General features: G+C 32.5%; 3 protein-coding genes across 5 annotated transcripts; 1 reads left to right on the top strand and 2 right to left on the bottom strand.

Moving 5' to 3' along the window:
- The first annotated feature begins 2,933 nt into the window (after positions 1–2,933).
- On the top strand, positions 2,934–5,812 carry LOC101221935 (probable adenylate kinase 6, chloroplastic). Of its 2 annotated transcripts, XM_011656618.2 has the most exons (4): positions 2,934–3,403; positions 4,142–4,282; positions 4,676–4,948; positions 5,380–5,812. In XM_011656618.2, exons 1-4 carry the CDS (start codon positions 3,077–3,079, stop codon positions 5,521–5,523), a joined length of 885 nt encoding a protein of 294 aa, XP_011654920.1. In that variant the 5' UTR covers positions 2,934–3,076; the 3' UTR covers positions 5,524–5,812. The 2 variants fall into 2 exon arrangements, with proteins under 2 accessions (XP_011654920.1, XP_031742253.1); XM_031886393.1 differs by lacking the exon at positions 4,142–4,282 and having other exon boundaries at positions 2,944–3,403.
- A 2,154-nt stretch (positions 5,813–7,966) lies between these two features.
- LOC101203884 (elongator complex protein 6) lies at positions 7,967–12,370 on the bottom strand. The gene is made up of 5 exons (XM_011656620.2): positions 12,036–12,370; positions 11,308–11,380; positions 9,155–9,360; positions 8,863–9,006; positions 7,967–8,305 (listed from the first exon to the last, which is right to left on the bottom strand). Exons 1-5 carry the CDS (start codon positions 12,261–12,263, stop codon positions 8,183–8,185), a joined length of 774 nt encoding a protein of 257 aa, XP_011654922.1. The 5' UTR covers positions 12,264–12,370; the 3' UTR covers positions 7,967–8,182.
- A 1,168-nt stretch (positions 12,371–13,538) lies between these two features.
- On the bottom strand, positions 13,539–18,111 carry LOC101221705 (probable serine/threonine-protein kinase PBL7). 2 transcript variants are annotated; one of them, XM_011656621.2, is made up of 5 exons: positions 17,898–18,111; positions 16,830–17,035; positions 15,712–15,901; positions 15,203–15,594; positions 13,539–14,380 (listed from the first exon to the last, which is right to left on the bottom strand). In XM_011656621.2, exons 1-5 carry the CDS (start codon positions 17,998–18,000, stop codon positions 14,114–14,116), a joined length of 1,158 nt encoding a protein of 385 aa, XP_011654923.1. In that variant the 5' UTR covers positions 18,001–18,111; the 3' UTR covers positions 13,539–14,113. The 2 variants fall into 2 exon arrangements, with proteins under 2 accessions (XP_011654923.1, XP_031741965.1); XM_031886105.1 differs by lacking the exon at positions 17,898–18,111 and adding an exon at positions 17,168–17,256.
- Positions 18,112–19,783: the final 1,672 nt, after the last annotated feature.

The raw sequence follows: 19,783 nt of genomic DNA on the forward strand, positions 1-19,783 counted from the left end.
GTGAAACACTCTTTTTGTTTTTTTATAAGCATTTTGCAGTGTTATTGGAAATTCCAAATTCACTTTCTACTGTGTTACCAAACATCATGAGAATTTTGAGTTTTTCTAAGTAGCTAAAAATACACTATTCATTATTCCAAATATTCAAAACTAGGACTGATCATCAATCAGTCGGAGTTGGTTTTTCGACCGAACTGACTATGGTCGGTAGTAAATTATAAAACCGACATTGACTGTTGATGAGTAAATGTGAGTCAGTTTAACACTTTAAAATATTTTTTGGAATTTCTCAATTTGGAACTTTTTCAAACCGTCACCGAACGACATCAATTTGGTTGGTTGGCTCAGTTTTTCAATCTATCATGCTCGCTCCTATCAAAACGCATCTAAAAGCTGAGTTAAAACCTTTAACAAAGGTTTCAAAGAATTGCTGCAATAGCTTGAAAAGAGGCACTAAAATGCTGGTTAGAAAACAAAGTAAACTGTAGCTTCTCTGAGTCTATGAAGTGACTTAGCCACACATTCCCCAAATGGAAGTTGTTGACTTTGGTTCAATTTGTGTGATGAGTGACCATATTAGAGAAGCTTGATCAGCCACGCATGTGGGAAACAAGTTCTTTTAAAATTTCAGGACTCAACCTTAAAGCTGTCCTAACTTTCAACTATTTGTTCGCTTATTTTATTTGATTGATATTATGTAAGTTTGTTCGATAATGTTCTTCCATGTCGTACATTTTGTCACACATAAGTGAAGCCTTTATAGAATTTCTAGCATATATTTGTTGCTGTTGTACGCAGGGTTGATTTTAGCTTCGATCACTTTGACTAGCCTTTGCACTTCTGTGAAAATTTTGATAGGCCTACCTGGTTATTTTCTTTCCTATTGGTTTAGAATGGGCAATGTGACTTAAAACAATAGAATTTATGGTTTAGAATTCAAGGTTCAGTTGTTGTTCGAGCAGAGGGAAAAAAATCAGATGGTGTTTCCTAGACCCTGCTTATTTTATTTCCATCGTTCTCTCAAAACACTATCTATTGATATAAACCGAAAACCAATAGTTGGGCGTTGGTTCGATCCCAAGATTGATGCCAACTGAACGATGTATACCCCTAGTTTTTGAGTTAGTAGACTTCAAAGATGTTTGGCTGTTTTTGAGATGGTAGACTTCAAAGATGTTTGGCTCAGGGTAGACTTGTGTAGTTTAGACTCTAGAGTTAAAAAGAAACAAAGTTCTATAGTTGTAATTGTCCCACACGTACAAGTTACTGATGTGTTAATTAGTTGGGATTGTTTAAATTGATTCTTTGACTTCAAAGAATCGAGTAGATGTATTAAAAGTGGTATTTGTTAATTAGTTGGAATATGTTTAAATTGATTCTTTGACTTCAAAGAATTGAGTAGATTATTAAAAGTGGTAGGTAGACATACTTTTTTTTTTTTTTTTTAATGAATCTCAATAAATTTGAAATGCCATTTTTTAAAACCATATTCGAGGTTAAAAAACTTATGCAATTAAATTAAGCTCATGTTAACTTGAAGTGTCACTTTCATTGCTTAGTTATCGAAGCAGGTAAATTTTAGAATATGCTTAGTTATGGAAGCAGGTAAACTTTAGAATAATGTTCCTAGAGTGAATAAGATTAACAAAGAGAACATTTAACTTAATAACAAATGGAAACTTACCTTAATTTAAATTTTATAATAATAGGTTCAAGGGGAGTGAGATTATAGTTTGTTTTTAAAACGTTAAACTTTTAATAATTATTTGATTATTTTTATTTTAGTTTCTACTATTGTTTTCTTACTCGTGGTTTTTCTTATAGAAATTGTAAAAGATCATTACTGATATATAACAACAAATTCTTATTTTAGCATTTTAAAAAATGTCTCTTTTTTGTATCTATCAGTAATAAATTATGAAATTTTATAAATATTTTAGGTCATTTTGTTATGTTCATGAAACTCTTTAAAAAAACAGTCTTATTTCGTTTTTGGGTTTTTTTAAAATAAAAAAATATATAAACTATTTACATCTCATCACGCAAAAAACCACTACAAAATTTCATTCATTATGTTTGCCAATTTCCTTTTTCTTTTTACCTTTTATTGGCTAATAATCCATTTAAAAGAAAAATACAATATGATAATGTAATAAAATTTAAAAGTTTCCTAATTGATAACACATACTTTTATACCAATCAACTCTATTTTGTTAGTTTCCTAAGTTCAGTTATGGTGAAAAAAAAAAGAAGAAGAATTTGGTGTGGTTTTTTTATAATTTTATCTCAATTTCAAAAACTTTTTTTTTCCGAATAAGAATCAAACAAATTCTTACGTATCCATAAAAAAATAATTTCTTTAGAAGTTTACAAAAACGGATACTTAGTGCTACGCAGTACTCAAGTATTCCTTTCCATTACAAATAAAATAAAAACATTTAAACAATATTTAAAAAAATTTAAAATTTTATCACTTGGACATTAAATAGTATAAAAAAAAAAAGTAAAAAATGCTTTAGTAATCAAATAATATAGGTATGTTTTGTAGTAAATATCAACACATCATCTTACCTCTCATTCAATTATTTACTCTCTAACTTAACATGTGAGGTGGGACTGTGACTCTGACTGTGGGAGTAATGTAAGTATTTTATCTTTCTATAATATTTTTATATATTTTTTTTAAAAAAAACACTTTTACATTAATAACAAAACAAACAAAATTTGAGTTATAAAAGCACTTCTTTCCAAGCAAGCAAGCAAGCAAGCATTCCCTTGTGAGAGAAAGTAATGTTATTTAGGTAAATTTTGAATTTGATTAAAATGGTCTAAGTAATTTAGGTTCGAAGGACCACAAGAAAAAATAAAGTAGAATTGAGGGACCAAAATTAAAAAGGTAATTACACATTTGCATCGTGTGAAAATGGAGAGTGTAAGATTTTTGTTAATTGAAAAAGAAAGCCACCGTTCGGAAGAAGAAGGCTTTTCAAACCGAACTTGGTTTCCAAGCGCAAGGCCAAAGCACTCTTTTTTTCTCTTTTCTTTGTAAAAACTCCCAAATCTGCACCGTCCACTCATGGCGGTGCTCAACCGCTTTGCCGGAGCGAGGGCGCCGGCGAATTTCTATTCTTCCATGTTTAACTATTATGCTCTGTGGAAGGCCTTTTCTTCTTCTTCTTTGAGTTCTGAAGTTGACCTTAAATCGACTCTGCTCAGCCGCAGTTCATCTTCGCGGCCTGATCTTCCGATGGATAGGAATGTGCAGTGGGTTTTTCTGGGTTGTCCTGGTGTTGGGAAAGGGACTTATGCATCTCGACTTTCCAGTTTGCTTGGTGTTCCTCATATCGCCACCGGTGATCTCGTCCGTGAGGAGCTTTCCTCCTCTGGTCCTCTTGCTTCTCAGGTTTTTTTTTTTTTTTTTTTTTTTTTTTTTGAGAATTTTGTGAAGTGTTCTGTTCAATTTGATCTGAGTTTTGGCTGTTTTAAAGTGGATGTGTGCGTTTAGTTTCGTAATTTGAAAATCACTGAGAGATCGAATTGACTGTGATTTTATGAGATGAAACCCGTTTTTCATTAGAGAATTTTTCTTTGAAATAGTGATTCGTTTATTGAGTTGACAATTGTGATCATGAACGATGTTGTATCGAGCATTTCATTTGGTTATCTTGCTTTTGGAAACCAAAGGAATTCACGAGGGTTGCGAAGAATTGGGATTCTTCTTTCTCTTGGGTACTTTCTGATTCACTATCTGATTCAGAGTGGACCAAACCAAACGAACTTTTCAAGCGATCACGTACAGGAATTACACTGAAGTGATCTTTTGATATTTCTTGTAAATTCATGACGCACTTCTATGCATGTAAGAATCTTTTCGCCTACGTTGGCTTCTGTTTGTACATGCGTGAATCTGGATTTGGAGTATCATTTCTGTATGATTAGTTCAATGCTATATAACTCCTATGTTTTGGAAAATCCACATCTTAACTAATTAGAATGATTAAACGAAGTTCTTTAGAAGTGAATTTCTTCAGAAAGACTATGATAAGTTTGAAGGAGAAAATGTATTACCTTCGCTATGTAGCAATATGTTCTTGGTTGCCTTTTCCTTGAACCCTTTTATTCATACCTCAAAGTTTCGCAGCTTGCAGAGATTGTTAGTCAAGGAAAATTGGTTTCAGATGAAATTATATTTGATTTATTATCCAAACGTCTTCGAGCTAGTGAAGCTAAGGGTGAATCTGGCTTTATTCTTGATGGTTTCCCTCGGACTATTAGACAAGCGGTGAGATCTTTATTGTATAAAAAAAATCTTATTTGCTTCTTATCTGTTGAATGGTTGCTCAATTTCAAGTCTTGTTGGGGAAAAATCCCTCTCTTGATGTTCTTCTAGGGATCGGGATTATTGCAGTTCTCTTTTCGAATGGGTTGATATGGTCCTTGACTTTTTTTTGTAATAATTGTACAAGCAAATATGAAGGAGCTCTTTTTCCTAAAAGAAAAAATTAGTGGTTTGTATAATATGGAAATGCTTGTTTTGGGATGATACATCAATCTTTAATTTCCACTAATAAAATTCATTTCTTATTCTTGTGGCAAAAGTTGGTAAAGTTTATTTATATATTGGTTAGCCATTCATGCGGTTTGTATGCAGCTCATTTTTCCTTTTGTTTCTCAGGAAATATTAGAAGGGGTCACTGATATTGATTTGGTGGTTAATCTAAAACTGCGAGAAGAAGCACTGCTCGCAAAATGTCTTGGTCGGAGAATATGCAGCGAGTGTGGAGGAAATTACAACATTACATGTATTGACATCAAGGATAAGGAAGGCAGACCTGAATTGTACATGGCTCCCCTTCTTCCTCCCCCCAACTGTGCATCTAAACTTATCACACGATCTGATGATACTGAAGCAGTTGTGAAGGAACGACTCCGAATATACAAAGAAACGGTATGAGTTCACTACAAGAAGTTTACTTACCAATTTGGTTGCATGAATTAAATGATGCAAATCTTCTCTTAAAATTAAAGCAAGAGCTCTTTAATGGTCTTTTACAATTTTTTAAAAACGTTTATCATGGTGAAAACAAACTAATTTTCTCATGGAGGACAATATCATTCATGAAACTTCGTAGATAAGTTAAAGAAAATGGATGGTTCCTTCAATGCTTTCATTTTACATGGGCATTGCATTTTGTGTGCTGCGTAATCATGCGTGTGAAAGCTCTGTGCTAGTCAGGTCAGCAACTGACTTGTTACGTACAAACATGTCGACATCACATGGCTGATACCTGATATATATCCTGACTACATTGTTCATCTTCACAATTTATTTTTAGACTCCATTGATTCAATCATGCTTATTTAGACTAGTTCTTGCAGAGTCAACCTGTTGAGGATTTCTACCGTAAGCGAGGAAAGCTATTAGAGTTTGATCTTCCCGGAGGGATTCCCGAATCCTGGCCAAAGTTGCTTCAAGCACTTAATCTCGAGGACCTGAACCACAAACAATCAGCTGCAGCCTAAAGTATGGTTCTTTCTTGTATGGTAGTCAATATAACAAATATTCTTTTGCATTTGAAAGTAAGTGCACTCTTTTACTGCTTTTTATTAGCTCAAAGTTGGAGTAAATAAAATTGTAATAACTGGGAAGCGGGTACACTCTTGTATTAATAATAGCTTAGTGTTTTTCTTTTTAAACTAAAAACTAGAATTGTCAATAGATATTTTTTATAGAAAAATAGCCTAATGATGTAATCTCTTTCACAGATATTTTGATTTTGTTCTATTGAACGTCTGCTTAAAGTGATTAAAATTATAGTTTCAGTTTGATCATTCATATAATAATTAAATTTGTTAAAAAAAGTTAATTTTGATTATTTTTAGTTCATATAGTTATTGGAATTGTAATGCAAGTGAGGATGAAGTTTTACTAGTAAAAATCGGAAATTGGATGTAATGTGAGCGGTGGTTGGGGATTTTGAAAGTTAAAAAGGGTTTAGGAAAAAGGAAGAAAGAAAATTGAATCGAATTCTAAAATTAAAGACCAAAACGAGAAATGAATACTAATTTTGAAGGTGAACCACATTTGAGGTTGAATGTCAAAACTATCCATTAGGAATGAAACTAAAAATCAGTGGTCAACTTCAATACCCTCCTGCTCAATAATGAGATGGTTTTATTTTAAAGTTCATGCTCGTATGTTTTCAGAATTTTATGCTAAAAGGTTGAAATTTATGTTTTAAAATTGTTTAAAATTCTATTTTATTCAATAAAAATTGAGGAAAAGTTATCTTACCTAGAAACATAGGTTTGAATGTAGTGCGAGTATATAACTTAAACAGTTTATAGTATATAAAAAGGGTTGGGTATCCTGTTATGAGGATACTAAGTAAGGATGAGACCCAAGTTAGTATAAATAATGTGATTATGAATCATTTATGTGATATGAAAGTGAGAATATCTTAAGTAAAAAGTTCAGATGAAACTGTAACCATTAGATGGTTACTTTTACGTTATAACACCGTTTACTTTTATGTCATAACGAAGTTTAATGTATAAAACTGACTATTTCGATTATTGATGATCAAGCTAATTTAATCTTGATCACGAGCTAACGATAAACTTCTGTTTACATGAAATTATTAGTAGATCGCAGAGGTGAGGGCGACTCAACAACGTTGACCCAATAAGCTTTCCATTTTAGGATAAGACCAGGTGGATAGCTGGGGAAATAGGACGTAAGACGAAATTAACTCCTATTCGCTTTAGGGTTAATAGATAGGTTGCTTCCTTAATGTCTGAATTCAAGTCTGGAATAAGGTGCCCCATTCTCTCATTATTTGAGAGAGATTCGATTTATAGGTTTTTCAAACCAATTGTTCAATGGTGGATCGGTAGAACTTAAGAAATAAGATGTAATCTTGAGAGTATGGCGGTATTTTAGCCAAACTGAGATTATGAGCAACTTGCAAGGGACTAAGTTACTAATCATGATTATATCATATGAACACAAATATACTTATAGTGAGAAGAGTGCAACTACTGACACTTAATTAATGAATATTGATTAACTCGTTCTAAAACAGTTTAGCTAGTTAATCTCGAATCATTGAAGCCAATGATCTATAGATCTATTAGATTCTACTGTTACCTCATATGAAATAAACTTAGAACAATATGTTAGTTTGAATTAGAAAAAACTAAAAAAACTAAAAAACATATGTGATAGCATAGTTTGAATTAGAAAAAACAAAAAAAACTAAAAAACATATGTGATATAGCATTTAGTTTAGAGATAGAGTTTTATATTTAAATGTGATTTAAATATCAAGAATATGAATATGAATTCATATTTGAAACTAAGAATAGATGAAAATGGACAAAGTTGTAAAAAGTCAAAGAGTTAATTTGATTTTGAAAAGTTAAACTTTGACTGACATGTGTTTCGAGAATTGCATGGTTGAAAGGTCAAAATTAGTCCTAGAGGATGAAATGGTGAAAAACAAAAATTTTGATTTTTGGTTTGAAAAGTTAAAGTTTGACTAACACACAAAAACGATATATTTTTTAAATTATTTCAATTTTTTTTAAATTACTTGATGATTTTTTGCACTTTGCAAAAGAGTTCACCAAAAACGAAAAATCTCACATCTCTCTGGCATTATACTACATATCTCCCAATTTCCATCGCTCCCTCTCATAAATCCTTCGCCCTTCACATCCCACACTCTGAGTCTAAGTTTAGAGAATAGCGAGACTAGTGGGACAAGGAAGATTGGAAAGCATTGAAAGTACGAGTTTTCCTTAACCCTAATTTTATTTTAATTAGGGTAGTAGCAATGCATGTTAACTTTGTAATGATTTAGATACAATTAGAGTAAAATTGATCTCAGTTCCATCAACATTTTAAAAAAAGCACTCTTAACTTTTAGTAGATAGTAGATAATAAAACAAAAAAACCCAAACGTACAAATGAAAACAGCATTTGAATTTTTATCAATATAACCTCAAATAAAGAGAGGTAAGCAAGTCTCCAATGGTTTCATTAGAAACAATATGACCAAAGTACAAGGAATCTTTTTGTGTTGGTGAGAATCTTAATAGAGCGCCCTCAAAATCATTCTAATAAAAGCCAAAAGGTATAAATATCAAATCTTCCTACTTGTCTTGCCCTACACTATCCTTAAGCTCTGCTTCCAGAATAAAAAAACTCAGTACCATTTTCCTTGATGTAAAACTGGAAGTTCTGCACTCTGTTTCTTAACTTGTCTTGCAGGCCTTCAACGGGTTTGTTCAAAACTGTCAACTGCAGAGAAGCAAATGAAACATGACCAACATCGCCCAAACAAGTCGCAGCAGTAAATATAAATAAATTGGAGAAGTGTGTGATTAGCAGCTTGATGATGTAGTTGACATTGTACAAAAAGATATATGTAAGCAGTATATTATTTGTATCTTTACTCATAACGGTATGTACCACCTAAAGTTACATCTAGAAGAGTCAGATACAAACAAGCACAGTTGGGAAAAAAATTAATGAAAGTGGGGTCAAGAGAGCCTCTTATCTTTCCCTTGCTTGTAGCACAACACTCGTACGAAATTATTGACATATAGATAACTATACACCATACAATCACATTATTGAGAAAATAATGAAATCAACAGCGACAGCCCCACATATAGGGCCAGGAATCTGGAGGAAATTCTAGGTAATTAAAATCAGGAAGAGTTTTTTTTTTTGATACATTAGAGTTGTTGCATAATTCTCGACCAAGGAAGATGTAGAGGGGAATAATTCAAACGTAAATAGGTGTATAAAATGATATTGATAAACATGAAAGTTAAGAAAACAAGAAACTGTACCTGCCCATGAACGTCCTTTGCTATACCAGTGGCTAGTGGTCCTACTTTTATCAAAACGTCAGCAAGGTATTCCAACTGTAGACTCAGTGGCCTTTCGATGTCCATGTAAACATCTTCGTGATCAAGTGCAATTATGGAACAACCCTGTGGGAAGAGCAAAGTGTGAATACGAATATGACAACATTGACAAGGATATGTGAAGAATGAATACTGGAGAATGGAGATTGAATGTGACAACATTTAAAAGGATATGTGAAGAAGAGAAGAATTCAGTTAGCTCAAAGGGTCTTACAACTTCTGATAATAAAGTGTGGCAATAATGAAGGAAGTCTAAGACATGATTTGAAGAACCATTGGCAGCAACCTCCAAAAGAGATATATCATCAATCACAATGGTGACATGCTTTTTGTTCTCTTGAATTAAGGCATGAACAGCTCTCTGAATTTTGCAGTACAACCCAACAAGAACGCCTTCACCTGTTTCCTTTCCACTTCTATCTGGTAGCAGAAAATTTTGTATCATATGAAAGATTCAATTACCATGGAATACATAATGGAAAGTCAAGAACAAGCACCTTTTAAAGCCAATCATGGAACATAAGACAGAGAAATTCTGTAAATTATTTTGGGAAGGGCCTAAGTTGGAGAAATGGATACACAATGTTACATGGGATAATATGAATAAGCCCCCCCAACCTTGTGTTGGAGGCTTGGGCATTGCAAGTGTAAATAATAATAATAAAAAAAATAAAAACGAAGCTCAACTTGCTGGATGGATTAGAAGATTCACAAATGAAAGACAACCTCTAAAGGAAGGTTATTATGTGACTATGTCTAACTTCTAAGTATCATTTATCTGACCCTTGCTAGGGAATTATCCTCCAAAGCCCGTCAGCCATACATCTCCAGCTATCTAGCAAAATTAAAAACCTTTTGCAGGCAAAAAAATGGTGATGGCAAGGATTAAGGGTGATACAAAAAACAGAAAAACCAACAAACTAAAAAACCAAACTAATCCAAACCGATCCAATTGTTTGATTTGGTCTTTTAGTATCAAATTGGTCTTGGTTTGTATTTGGAGAAAACCAAAAAGCATTGGTTTGGATCAGATTTTGGTTGGAAAAATCAATGAAAACCAAACCGAACCAGTGGTATAAATATACTCTTAAAACTAATTTGTTCATTAGGTATCTTATTAGTATTTCAATCATCATGGTGCATACATATCTTTTGTTTAGAAAAAAAGACCAATTATTATGTAGCATGCATGTTTTTTTACTTAGAATAGTGCCAAAAGTTTAAAAATAAAAATGTCAAATAGCAATATTAAAAAAGAAAATAGACAAGATTAAGGGTTTAGGATACATCATTCTAGAACGAGCAATGCATTGATGCTAGCTCGTTGGCCGAATCCTTCCCCAATCTTTAGTCTTTACAGATGAACAAACAAGCCATATGGTTTCATTTCAGGAAGCTGGAATCAAACCTTCAAGACATGGACACTACATAGAAACTTAAAGGAAAATGAGATCAACGAATAGGCTTCCTTGCTATAATTGCTAAAACAAGCACTATTTCAAATGCTGTGGATAAATGGGTTTGGCCAATGGGACTATTCACTATTTACTCGGTGGGATCCCATAACCAACCTCTCCAAGAGAACCAAAACAGCGAGAAAGGCCCCTCCATAAATGGCTGTAGGATGGAAAGTACCCTAGAAGACCAAAGATTTTCCTTTGGGAGCTCAGCCAAAACAATATCGACACCAATGATATACTGCAGAAGAAGCTACCACATCAAAACTTATCCCCATTCGTCTGACTTTATAAGCTTGTTCCTTTTTTGGGTACTTTTGGTCCTTAATTTTGGAAGCATTTACAGCCAATCTCTGACAAAGCTAAGACCTATGATCTTTTTATTGATTTGGTTCTCTTTAAAGCTCTTGGTTGGAATCTGGAGAAAATGTACAAAGTCCTTCAAGAACTAATCTCACTAATCTTTTAGCTATGCGATTGGAAGTTTGTGCTTCCTCTTTTGTATTCATCAATGAAATTCTTTTTCCATCTCTAAAACAGGGAAAAAAACATAATAAATAGATTAAAAAAAGGTACATTTTTCTGTTTTAAATTGAAACTGGAAAAAACAAAAAACCCTAGCCATCCATATTTCATGGATATCCAGATATCCAAGCTCCGTGATGAGGAAGTATGCCGTGTCAATGAATTATGAAAATGAAATTCTTCACTGCAAATGTAGAAAGGGTGGGGGAAAGAACCTACTTCCCATCAATAGCTGGATGTGTAACCAACCATTTCCAAGCGTAACTAAATCATCTTCTATACAAGATGGAAATAAAACTACTTTCAAAGATGCAGAAAATAATGAAATGGGGAGGGGAAATAAGATTACAGGCTCAAATGAGGATCTTATACCTGGTTTTCTCACCTGAACAGCCCAGCGTAAGCATGTCAAAGAATACGAACCTACCGCTGTCCCTTTGAGCCGCTAAGTTACACCCCTAGTTAAGAAATAGTTCCGCATGAGTACATCTCATTCTGAACACTAAATTAAAGTAATTTTGACAGGATCTTAGCAAAACAGATAATAGATGAATGGGAAGAGTGATCCAAGACCAAGATTATTATTTTCAAATTTTTATCACTAAAATGCAAGTTAAGTCAAAATGTCCCTTTATATGCTTGTTAATCATTCCGGTTCCGTTAGATAACTTTTTGGTTTTAAAATTTGTTTATTTTCTTATCATTTCTTTACCATACATTTCTTATTCATAGCCAAATTTCAAAAACAAAAACAAGTTTTTAAAAACTACTCTGTTTTTTAATTTTGATTTTGAAAACATCCCTAAAAAAGAGGACAACAACACGAAGAAATCCATAGGCACAGGTAGAAGTAAGCTTAATTTTAAAAAATAAAAGAACAAACAGTTATCAAACTAGCCTTAAAAATTTCATAAACTACACTGCACTGAAAAGAATGTCCACTACAACCTTCTAATAAATCTCCACCACGGTTCCTCACCAACAACAAAATTCAAATGAGCAATAGAAACTCACACCAAAATCAAAATAACTTCATCACCCAATTCACCCAACAAATAACCAAAAATATAACCAATAAACATCCATACACATATAGAAAGGGCGAGAACGCACCAGCTTCCTGAGGATGCGGTCGTAATGGATGAAGGACTGAGAGAATGCAAGGAAGATGACGACATTGGAAGAGTGAGGAGAAGAAAAGGCGCGCTTGAGGAGGTGATGCAGAACAAAAGCACCGCTTGTTTCAACGCAATCCTCGACGAGCAACAGACGGCCGATCAGAGGGGTGGGATCATCAAAACCTATAGCTTCATCAAGCAAATTCGAAGTCATTCGGTCCATTATGGTTCGCGATTTTAGGGCGGCGACAGGTCGGAGCAGAGCGAGGAAGAAGGAAAGTAGCAAATTTCGTTTTGGTTCTAAAAGTTTCTAGTGGCTATTTTCTTTAATTGTAATTTAAAAATTAAACTTATATGGCTAAATTTTTTTAAAAAAATATGAACTCTTTTTATCCAAATATATCTAAAATATTCTTATGCTTAGTTTACTAAAATATTTTTACGATTAGTTTCGGATGAAAACGTAACACATAAAATAGCCAACTTTTAAAAGTAACTATAAACTTTAATAGATGCATATAAGACCTAGAAACTTATAAGTTAAATTGAAAAAGATCGTTTGAATCATTTTGATATAATTTTTTTAAAAAAAGAAACAAAATTTTGAGTTCTTTGATTGTGTTCATTTATTTTGAGTTTCGAATAATTATATATTCAAAATTTGAGGTTCCAAATAATTAAATATTAAATTATAAAAGGGCAAAAAAAGTAAAATGTTATATTTTCCTTTCTTAATTATAAAAATTCCCTTAAACTTTGTGCCATGCAGTGCCTACAACTTTATAAAAATGGTTTTAAAAAATATATTTATGGTTAGCGTTGGGTAGAAAATACTCCTAAACTAAATTTGATCTAATTTTTGTAGTACAAAAAAACTTAAATATATAATTTAATTTAAAACATAAAATTTCACACATCCCACAAAATTTTAAAATAAAAAGTTCTCCTAGTTAAATAAAAGAAAATATTTTCTTTAACTATTTAAAACGTAACTTCGTTAAAACATTTAAATCCTAAAATCTCTTAATCCTTCTATAATCTCTTAATCCTTCTATTATTTTATTTACTTTCATTTAAGTCAATATACATTAATAAAATGTGTAATTTTATTTATTTATTTATATTGAGAAAGAAAGAAAAAAAAGAAAAAAAGAAGCAATACTATAAGTAAAGTTTAGTGTGTATTAGACTAATATTGTTTTAATATGTTTTAATGGAGAAACTTATTTTAAATTTGGTGAGATTTAGTAGAATATTGTGTTTTAACTAAAAATTTAGTTTTATTTTGATTTTGTGAAAATAGTTTGAGGGAGTAGTGAAATTCATTTCGTCTAAGGAAGCCTTTATGGTTTCAAAAACACTAATAGAGCAGGTTCAAGCATCAAAACTCATTAGATAAGATGCCTCCCCAGCTCCGCTTATCTCTCGTTTGTTAAACTATAAACCTACTACAATTGTTGAACTATAAATAAAAAAGAATGCTATCACTAGGAGAAGCTTAAAGGTTCAAAATGCCTCGGCATTCATGGTGATATAAGAATGGTTGCAAGCTTTTGCAAATCAAAGTGTATACAAATGCACAAGTTGGATCGACAGCAATTCCAGGGAGGTAGAGGAGGGGGGAATTAACTGTACACCACGAAGTGTCGGTAAAACAGTAAATCGTTGTCTAAGGCTGTAACATTTCAGGTGAGTTGGGATAATCCTTTAAAGCAGAAACCTATTTCTATATAGATACAAAAACACCAAGCTCAATTGTACATAAAGAATCTTGTGCAAGAAGGAAATAGATGTAACAATTATAACAAAAGAATTAAAAGCTTTCTAAGTAGATCAAAACCTGGGACTGGGAGTAGAGGAGCTATCTGGTGTGCAAGTGCAGCTAGGAAGAGGAAGAGGCCAATAAACAGACACCACTAGGAATGCCTGGCTATTTGTTTGATATCCTCGGAGTGACATCGTAAATCAAGTTTCCAGCATGTAAATGTAGAGAACACTGACAAGGGGTTACGAAGATTGCAACGATCCAATGATTAGAATTTGGTTTCATGTTAGCTTCTTGTTTGAACAACTTCACAGTTCTCTTCTAGAAGATCTAGGTGTGGATGAGCTACTGCGAGCGCTTTGAACTGGCTGGGTTTCGGGGTCGTATTTTTGGGAAGCAAGGTATGTAAGAGCTGTGACAACATCAGCAATAAGTGGTCGCATATGAGGCTGTTCCTGAACACACATTGCAGCTACTGCAAGTGCTTGATACAAGCCTCTGACTGGGTATTGTCCTTGGAGCAATGGATCCGCCATCTGGGAAAATTTCCTTCGGTCTTTAAACAAGGGTTGTGCCTGAGATGAAGAAAGGTACAAAATTTCAGATTACAGATATACAAACCTTCCCATATTTACTACAGAACATATGAACAACTATAATGTCGCCAATCATATAATTTGGCGTAAGTTGTATTTGAAAATGCAGTACAATATACATCCACTTAGATTCAGCTCATGATATTCTAATAATTATATAACAAAATTATAGTCTTATAATGGAATTGATATAACAAAAGGTAATTCCTGATCCACAAAATTCATAATCTCTAAAAGAGTTAATTAGGAAGGTAACAGTAATAAACACTCAAGCAAATGACAGCAGACAAAATAATGGTTCAGCTTCTTGCAAGTTATGACCATCCAGAGTGTAGAGAAGTGTACAAATAAACATAGTTGCTCATGTCCATGGATCTGAACAACTGCAGCTATAAAAAAGCAGTCATCCAATTTTTTATATAATTTTTTCCCCTTTGTGATTGAAGAAGATGCATGAAGATGGGTGCACCTACATATCACTCTATAAACAATTTGACAATACAATGACTATTCTATTATGAATGAACATGAAATCAACAAGTATAAAACATATTTTCCTAGTCCATGCCCAGTAGAACAAATCAGTCTATGTTTCACTTCTGCTTGCTTTATCTCAATAAGAGTCACGCTGTGGTGTGTGTATGCATGAGTTGTAACTGCTCGTGGGTAAACATGCAATCTTACATCCGACAATTATCTTCATAGGAGGATGATCTTTAGAATGACACATTAAAGTAAAAAAGTAAAATTGGAAGGAATGAACTGGATAGTCATAGAGGAAAAGGAAGAGATGTTTTCTACCCATGCCACCAAATTATGTTCCCCTGCAGCTCTTGAATTGTCAATAGCTTTTCTCCCAGTAATAATTTCGAGTAGAACAACTCCAAAGCTATAAACGTCTGATTTTAAAGTGAGCTGGCCTGTCATTGCATACTCTGGAGCACAGTATCCATATGTTCCCATCACCCTCGTGGACACATGAGTGTTATCCCCCACGGGGCCTAATTTTGCCAAGCCAAAATCAGATAACTTAGGATGGTAATCTTCACCAAGCAGGATGTTAGAGCACTTCAGATCACGATATATAACTGGGGGATTAGCCTTGTCATGCAAATACTCTAAGCCCTTTGCAGCACCAGCAGCTATTTTCATTCTTGTATTCCAGTCAAGTCGTTTTTTATCGGGTGGGAGATCTGGCACAAGCATTGTATGATGATGTCATTACCTCAAAAAAGAAACAAGATTAAGAAGCATGCAGAAGAAAAATTACTAAAAAAATGAAGATGATGGACAACGTGGTAGATGCAAACCATGTAAATGGTCTTCCAACGACCCCAATGGCATGTATTCATAAACCAAAAGTCTTTGATCACCATCCGCGCAATAGCCAATTAAATTAACAAGATTTGGGTGATGGAGTAGGCTTAACATTAGTACTTCAACAAGGAATTCCCTGTTTCCTTGTAGCCCATTTCGATCAAGTTGCTTGATGGCAACTACCTGCATTCAACAGAGTTACGAAGATCAGAACCTTCCTGCACCACCAACCAAGCTTAAAAATGAATTTGAAGATTACTCCCAGTATATGCTGTCTGGAAATTAAAAAGTTGTGCAGCATTTCAAATAAAAACTTCCAAACCAGTGCAATAAATTAGATATATTGTTCATTTCCTCTACTCTTTAGATTTTTTTGTTGGTGCAATACGTGCAGGTGAGAGAGAGCACTCAATTCTACATCTTTATAATCAAGCAGCTATAGACAATACCAAAAATTTGTAACTCCACTTTTGTCAATATGCAATCACAATAAAAAAATCTTTTTGCTAGTGACTGCAGATTTCTGCAGACATTTCCTCAAAGTAAGTGCACTCAAGATAAAAAATTTAATTATTTCTCAGACCAAAGAATGGCTGAATGGTTTTGGTACAAATGTGCCACCAATAAAGCATTGATATAGAATGATTTAATATTCAGTATGAACTGTAATAAGATCAACAGAACAGGCAAGGGGTGAAAAGTTAGTGACTAGTGCTAATGCCAACTTAGCTATCATCATTATCAGTTACGAAGAGTACTGACGAATGCTAAACTTCTATCTTTTCTTGAATGACACCATTGATAGGAGTGAGATCAACTAAACTGGTAAAAAGCTTTAAACCAAAACTCATCCATTAGAATAAGATAGGTACGTTAAAACATTTAGGATTGCTTGATCTTGCATCATAGATGGGATAGATATCCAATGTTACAAGACTTCTTGGATGAAGAAATGAAGCAATAGAAGGTTAACCTACAAAAACAAACTTGACTTGAGAATGGGTAAGCTGTGTGAATGTGTCAAGTAATATGAGTCTAAGGTAGCAATGAACTCGACTGACAACCATTGTCATGTTTACTCCCATGAAGGGAAAAAATACCTAAAATCTACCTGATTTATGCTCTCCAATCGTCCTTTATAAACTTGACCAAAACCTCCTTCACCTAAAAGACAGTCAGCTCTAAAATACTTTGTTGCAGCTGCCAACTCTCGGAATGAGAAGGTAATTGTTTGTCCTGCAATTTGATCAGCACCTCCATCTTTCAGAGTATCGTTCTTCCCATTAAATGTTGCCTTTACCATCAATTTTTCTGCATCTGAAAAAATGGGTTCACAAAATAATATTCAATAAACAAGTTTTGCAAAGGAGTAAAATGAATTTTCGATAATTAAAATAAATAAGCATCATTGAAAAATAAATTAAAGCTAACATAGAATGATTTGCACACATTTAATAAGAAACAGTTGGAAACAACATCCACCAACAGCAGGAGCTTCATTCCAAGTCATACAAACAACACGGTTTTTCCCCTAAAAGAAAAAGTGTCATCTTCTATAACATAAGAGAAGAAAATCAAAATAGAGAGACCCATCAGTAGAATGGAATTGAATTAATTTTATAACAGAGTAAATAATCCAGGTATCATCATACACAGTACAGCAAAAACAACTGGAAATGGGAATTTTTTAGAACGGGTTCTTATAAAACATCTAACAAAGATGCCTCATAATTCACCGAAAAAAAAATTAAATCAGCGATTCACCATTAAGACACTAAAATGTCAAACCATTTCAAAAAGCCTTCAACAATCCTTAAAAGAAAAAAAGAAAAAGGAAAGGAGAAAAAAAAAAAAAAAAGACTCAAAGATCAAATCTATACACCCCCTAAAATTCCTGGAATCTGCAGACTACAACTCAATTCAAGCTAAAAACAAAACCCAATAGCTCATAAACAAAAACAAACCCGAAAACACAAAAGGGAAAGTTAAAACAGCTCCCATTTGAAATCCTCGCTAATCCCCAGAACCGGCAGTACCATTGGTACTGCCGATGGATTTTCTATACCCAAAGCCAGAGAGTTTAAACTTCGCAGTATACATTTGCATAAAACCTTCACTATAAACTCGAATTGAATGGAAACAAAAGCGATAAATTGTTGAACATTGTCCATAAATTTACCTGAAGTTGATGGGATCGGATCATCATCCTTCTTGTGTACTTGATGCTGCTGCTGCTGTTTTTCCTTCTTATTTGAAATTCCTGAACAAAGAAACCACCCCATGGCGTAATCTCTCTCTCTCTCTCTCTCTCTCGAACCTCACAGAGTATCACCGAAGCCCAAGAACTGAGCGAGGGAGAGAGAGAGAGAGGGAGAAAGAAGGTTAAATTTTCACTCTTCTCAGCATATATCTTTTACTTTCCTTTAAGGTTCTTTTTTGCAGAGACATCCTTTTACTTTACTAAATTTATGAAACATCCCCCATTGTTTTTCTTTTTTCCGTCTACTGCCCCAAATTTGTCGAAATTTGTACAACGTCGAGGACTGGTTTTAAAATTTTTTCTTTTTCTTTTTTTTCTAAAAGAAAACCTATGCTTTGAGACTTTTTAAATTTAATAAAATAAAACTATACGTTATGGATTTATTTAATTATTTGGATGACTTATAATGTACTATTTTTTATTCTTACCCATTCTTTAAGAGAATATTCTTAATATCAAATTTTCATCACAATCTCTTCATATTTTAAATTATTCGACGGTTTTACATTTCTATAATTTTGATATTGATGTAAAGAAGAGATGCCGATCATGCAAAAATAAAAACTAATATAAACATATAATGCTTTTTCAAAAATAGAAAAAATCGATAAATTACTTACACTCTATAAAAAATAAAAAATTTATTTATTTAGGAAATCATAAAAACACGAGTTTGTTTAATTAAATATTTTTCTTAGCTTTTGTTCGAAATTTTTCAAAAATATTCACTAAAATTGATATGTTAAGTTTGGAACTTCTCTTAATGTTATGTTTAATTAATATTTTATCTAAAATAGTGATTATGAATCTATGTATTTTATATGATAGTTTTTAATGTATATTTCTCTCATCCTTTGTAATATATATTTATATCAAAGGGTTATAGTATTTGTTCTTTTTTTAAAAAAAAAACCCTAAAAAGAAGTTCACATATTGTGTAATTTTATTTTATTTGATGTTTTAAAAATAATGTAAGACATGATTATTATGTAATTTTAAAATTTAATCAAATGAAACAAATTATTTATAAAATATAACCAAATTTTAGATTTTATTATGGTTATTGTATATATAAAATTTTATTATATTTAGTAAATCTTTTCACTAATTTATCATTTATAATAACTTTTTCTTTTGAAAAAAAATAGTTAAAATCTCACGGAACACTAACATATTATTTTGTAAATAAGTAATAATACTTATAAACTTAACTCTTAAAAACTAATTGATTACCAAACAATAAACGAGACTTGAAAAAATGTTGCTTACGTGAAAGTTTATGAATTAGAAAAATTACATTTTAAAAAATCATAGTATTGTTGTATGACTTATGGACGTGTTAGACGTAGCAACAAAGTCTATGATTCGAAATTTTTCTATTCCAATTATACTCGACATGAAATAAAATAAAATAAAATAGAAGAGTTGTGTATGAGATATTTTGTTCCTCTCAAATTCCTAATTATTTGAAAAATTGGAAGCACTCTCCAATGAAGAGATGATCATGGAGGTTTTGTCCATTTGCTTACTCTACAGTGATGAGAGAATCAACACAAAGAATTATTTGTACAATTATTATTCTCAAATTCATATCATCCTTTCATTTTTTATTATCTTTCAATTCAAATTTAGTTTTAGAATAATATCATTTTCTAAATTCCTTTGTTTATTTATAATTATTTAGGTTGTATTAAATAATTATTTTGTTTTTTTTGCTTCTTTTTTCTTTTAAATTAAGTCTACATGATATTATTTTTATCTTCAAATTTCTTCTTTTATTATCCAATTTTTACAAAGAGAAAAAA

This window comes from Cucumis sativus, chromosome 5 (genome assembly GCF_000004075.3).
Source record: "Cucumis sativus cultivar 9930 chromosome 5, Cucumber_9930_V3, whole genome shotgun sequence".
Taxonomy (NCBI): Eukaryota; Viridiplantae; Streptophyta; class Magnoliopsida; order Cucurbitales; family Cucurbitaceae; genus Cucumis; species Cucumis sativus.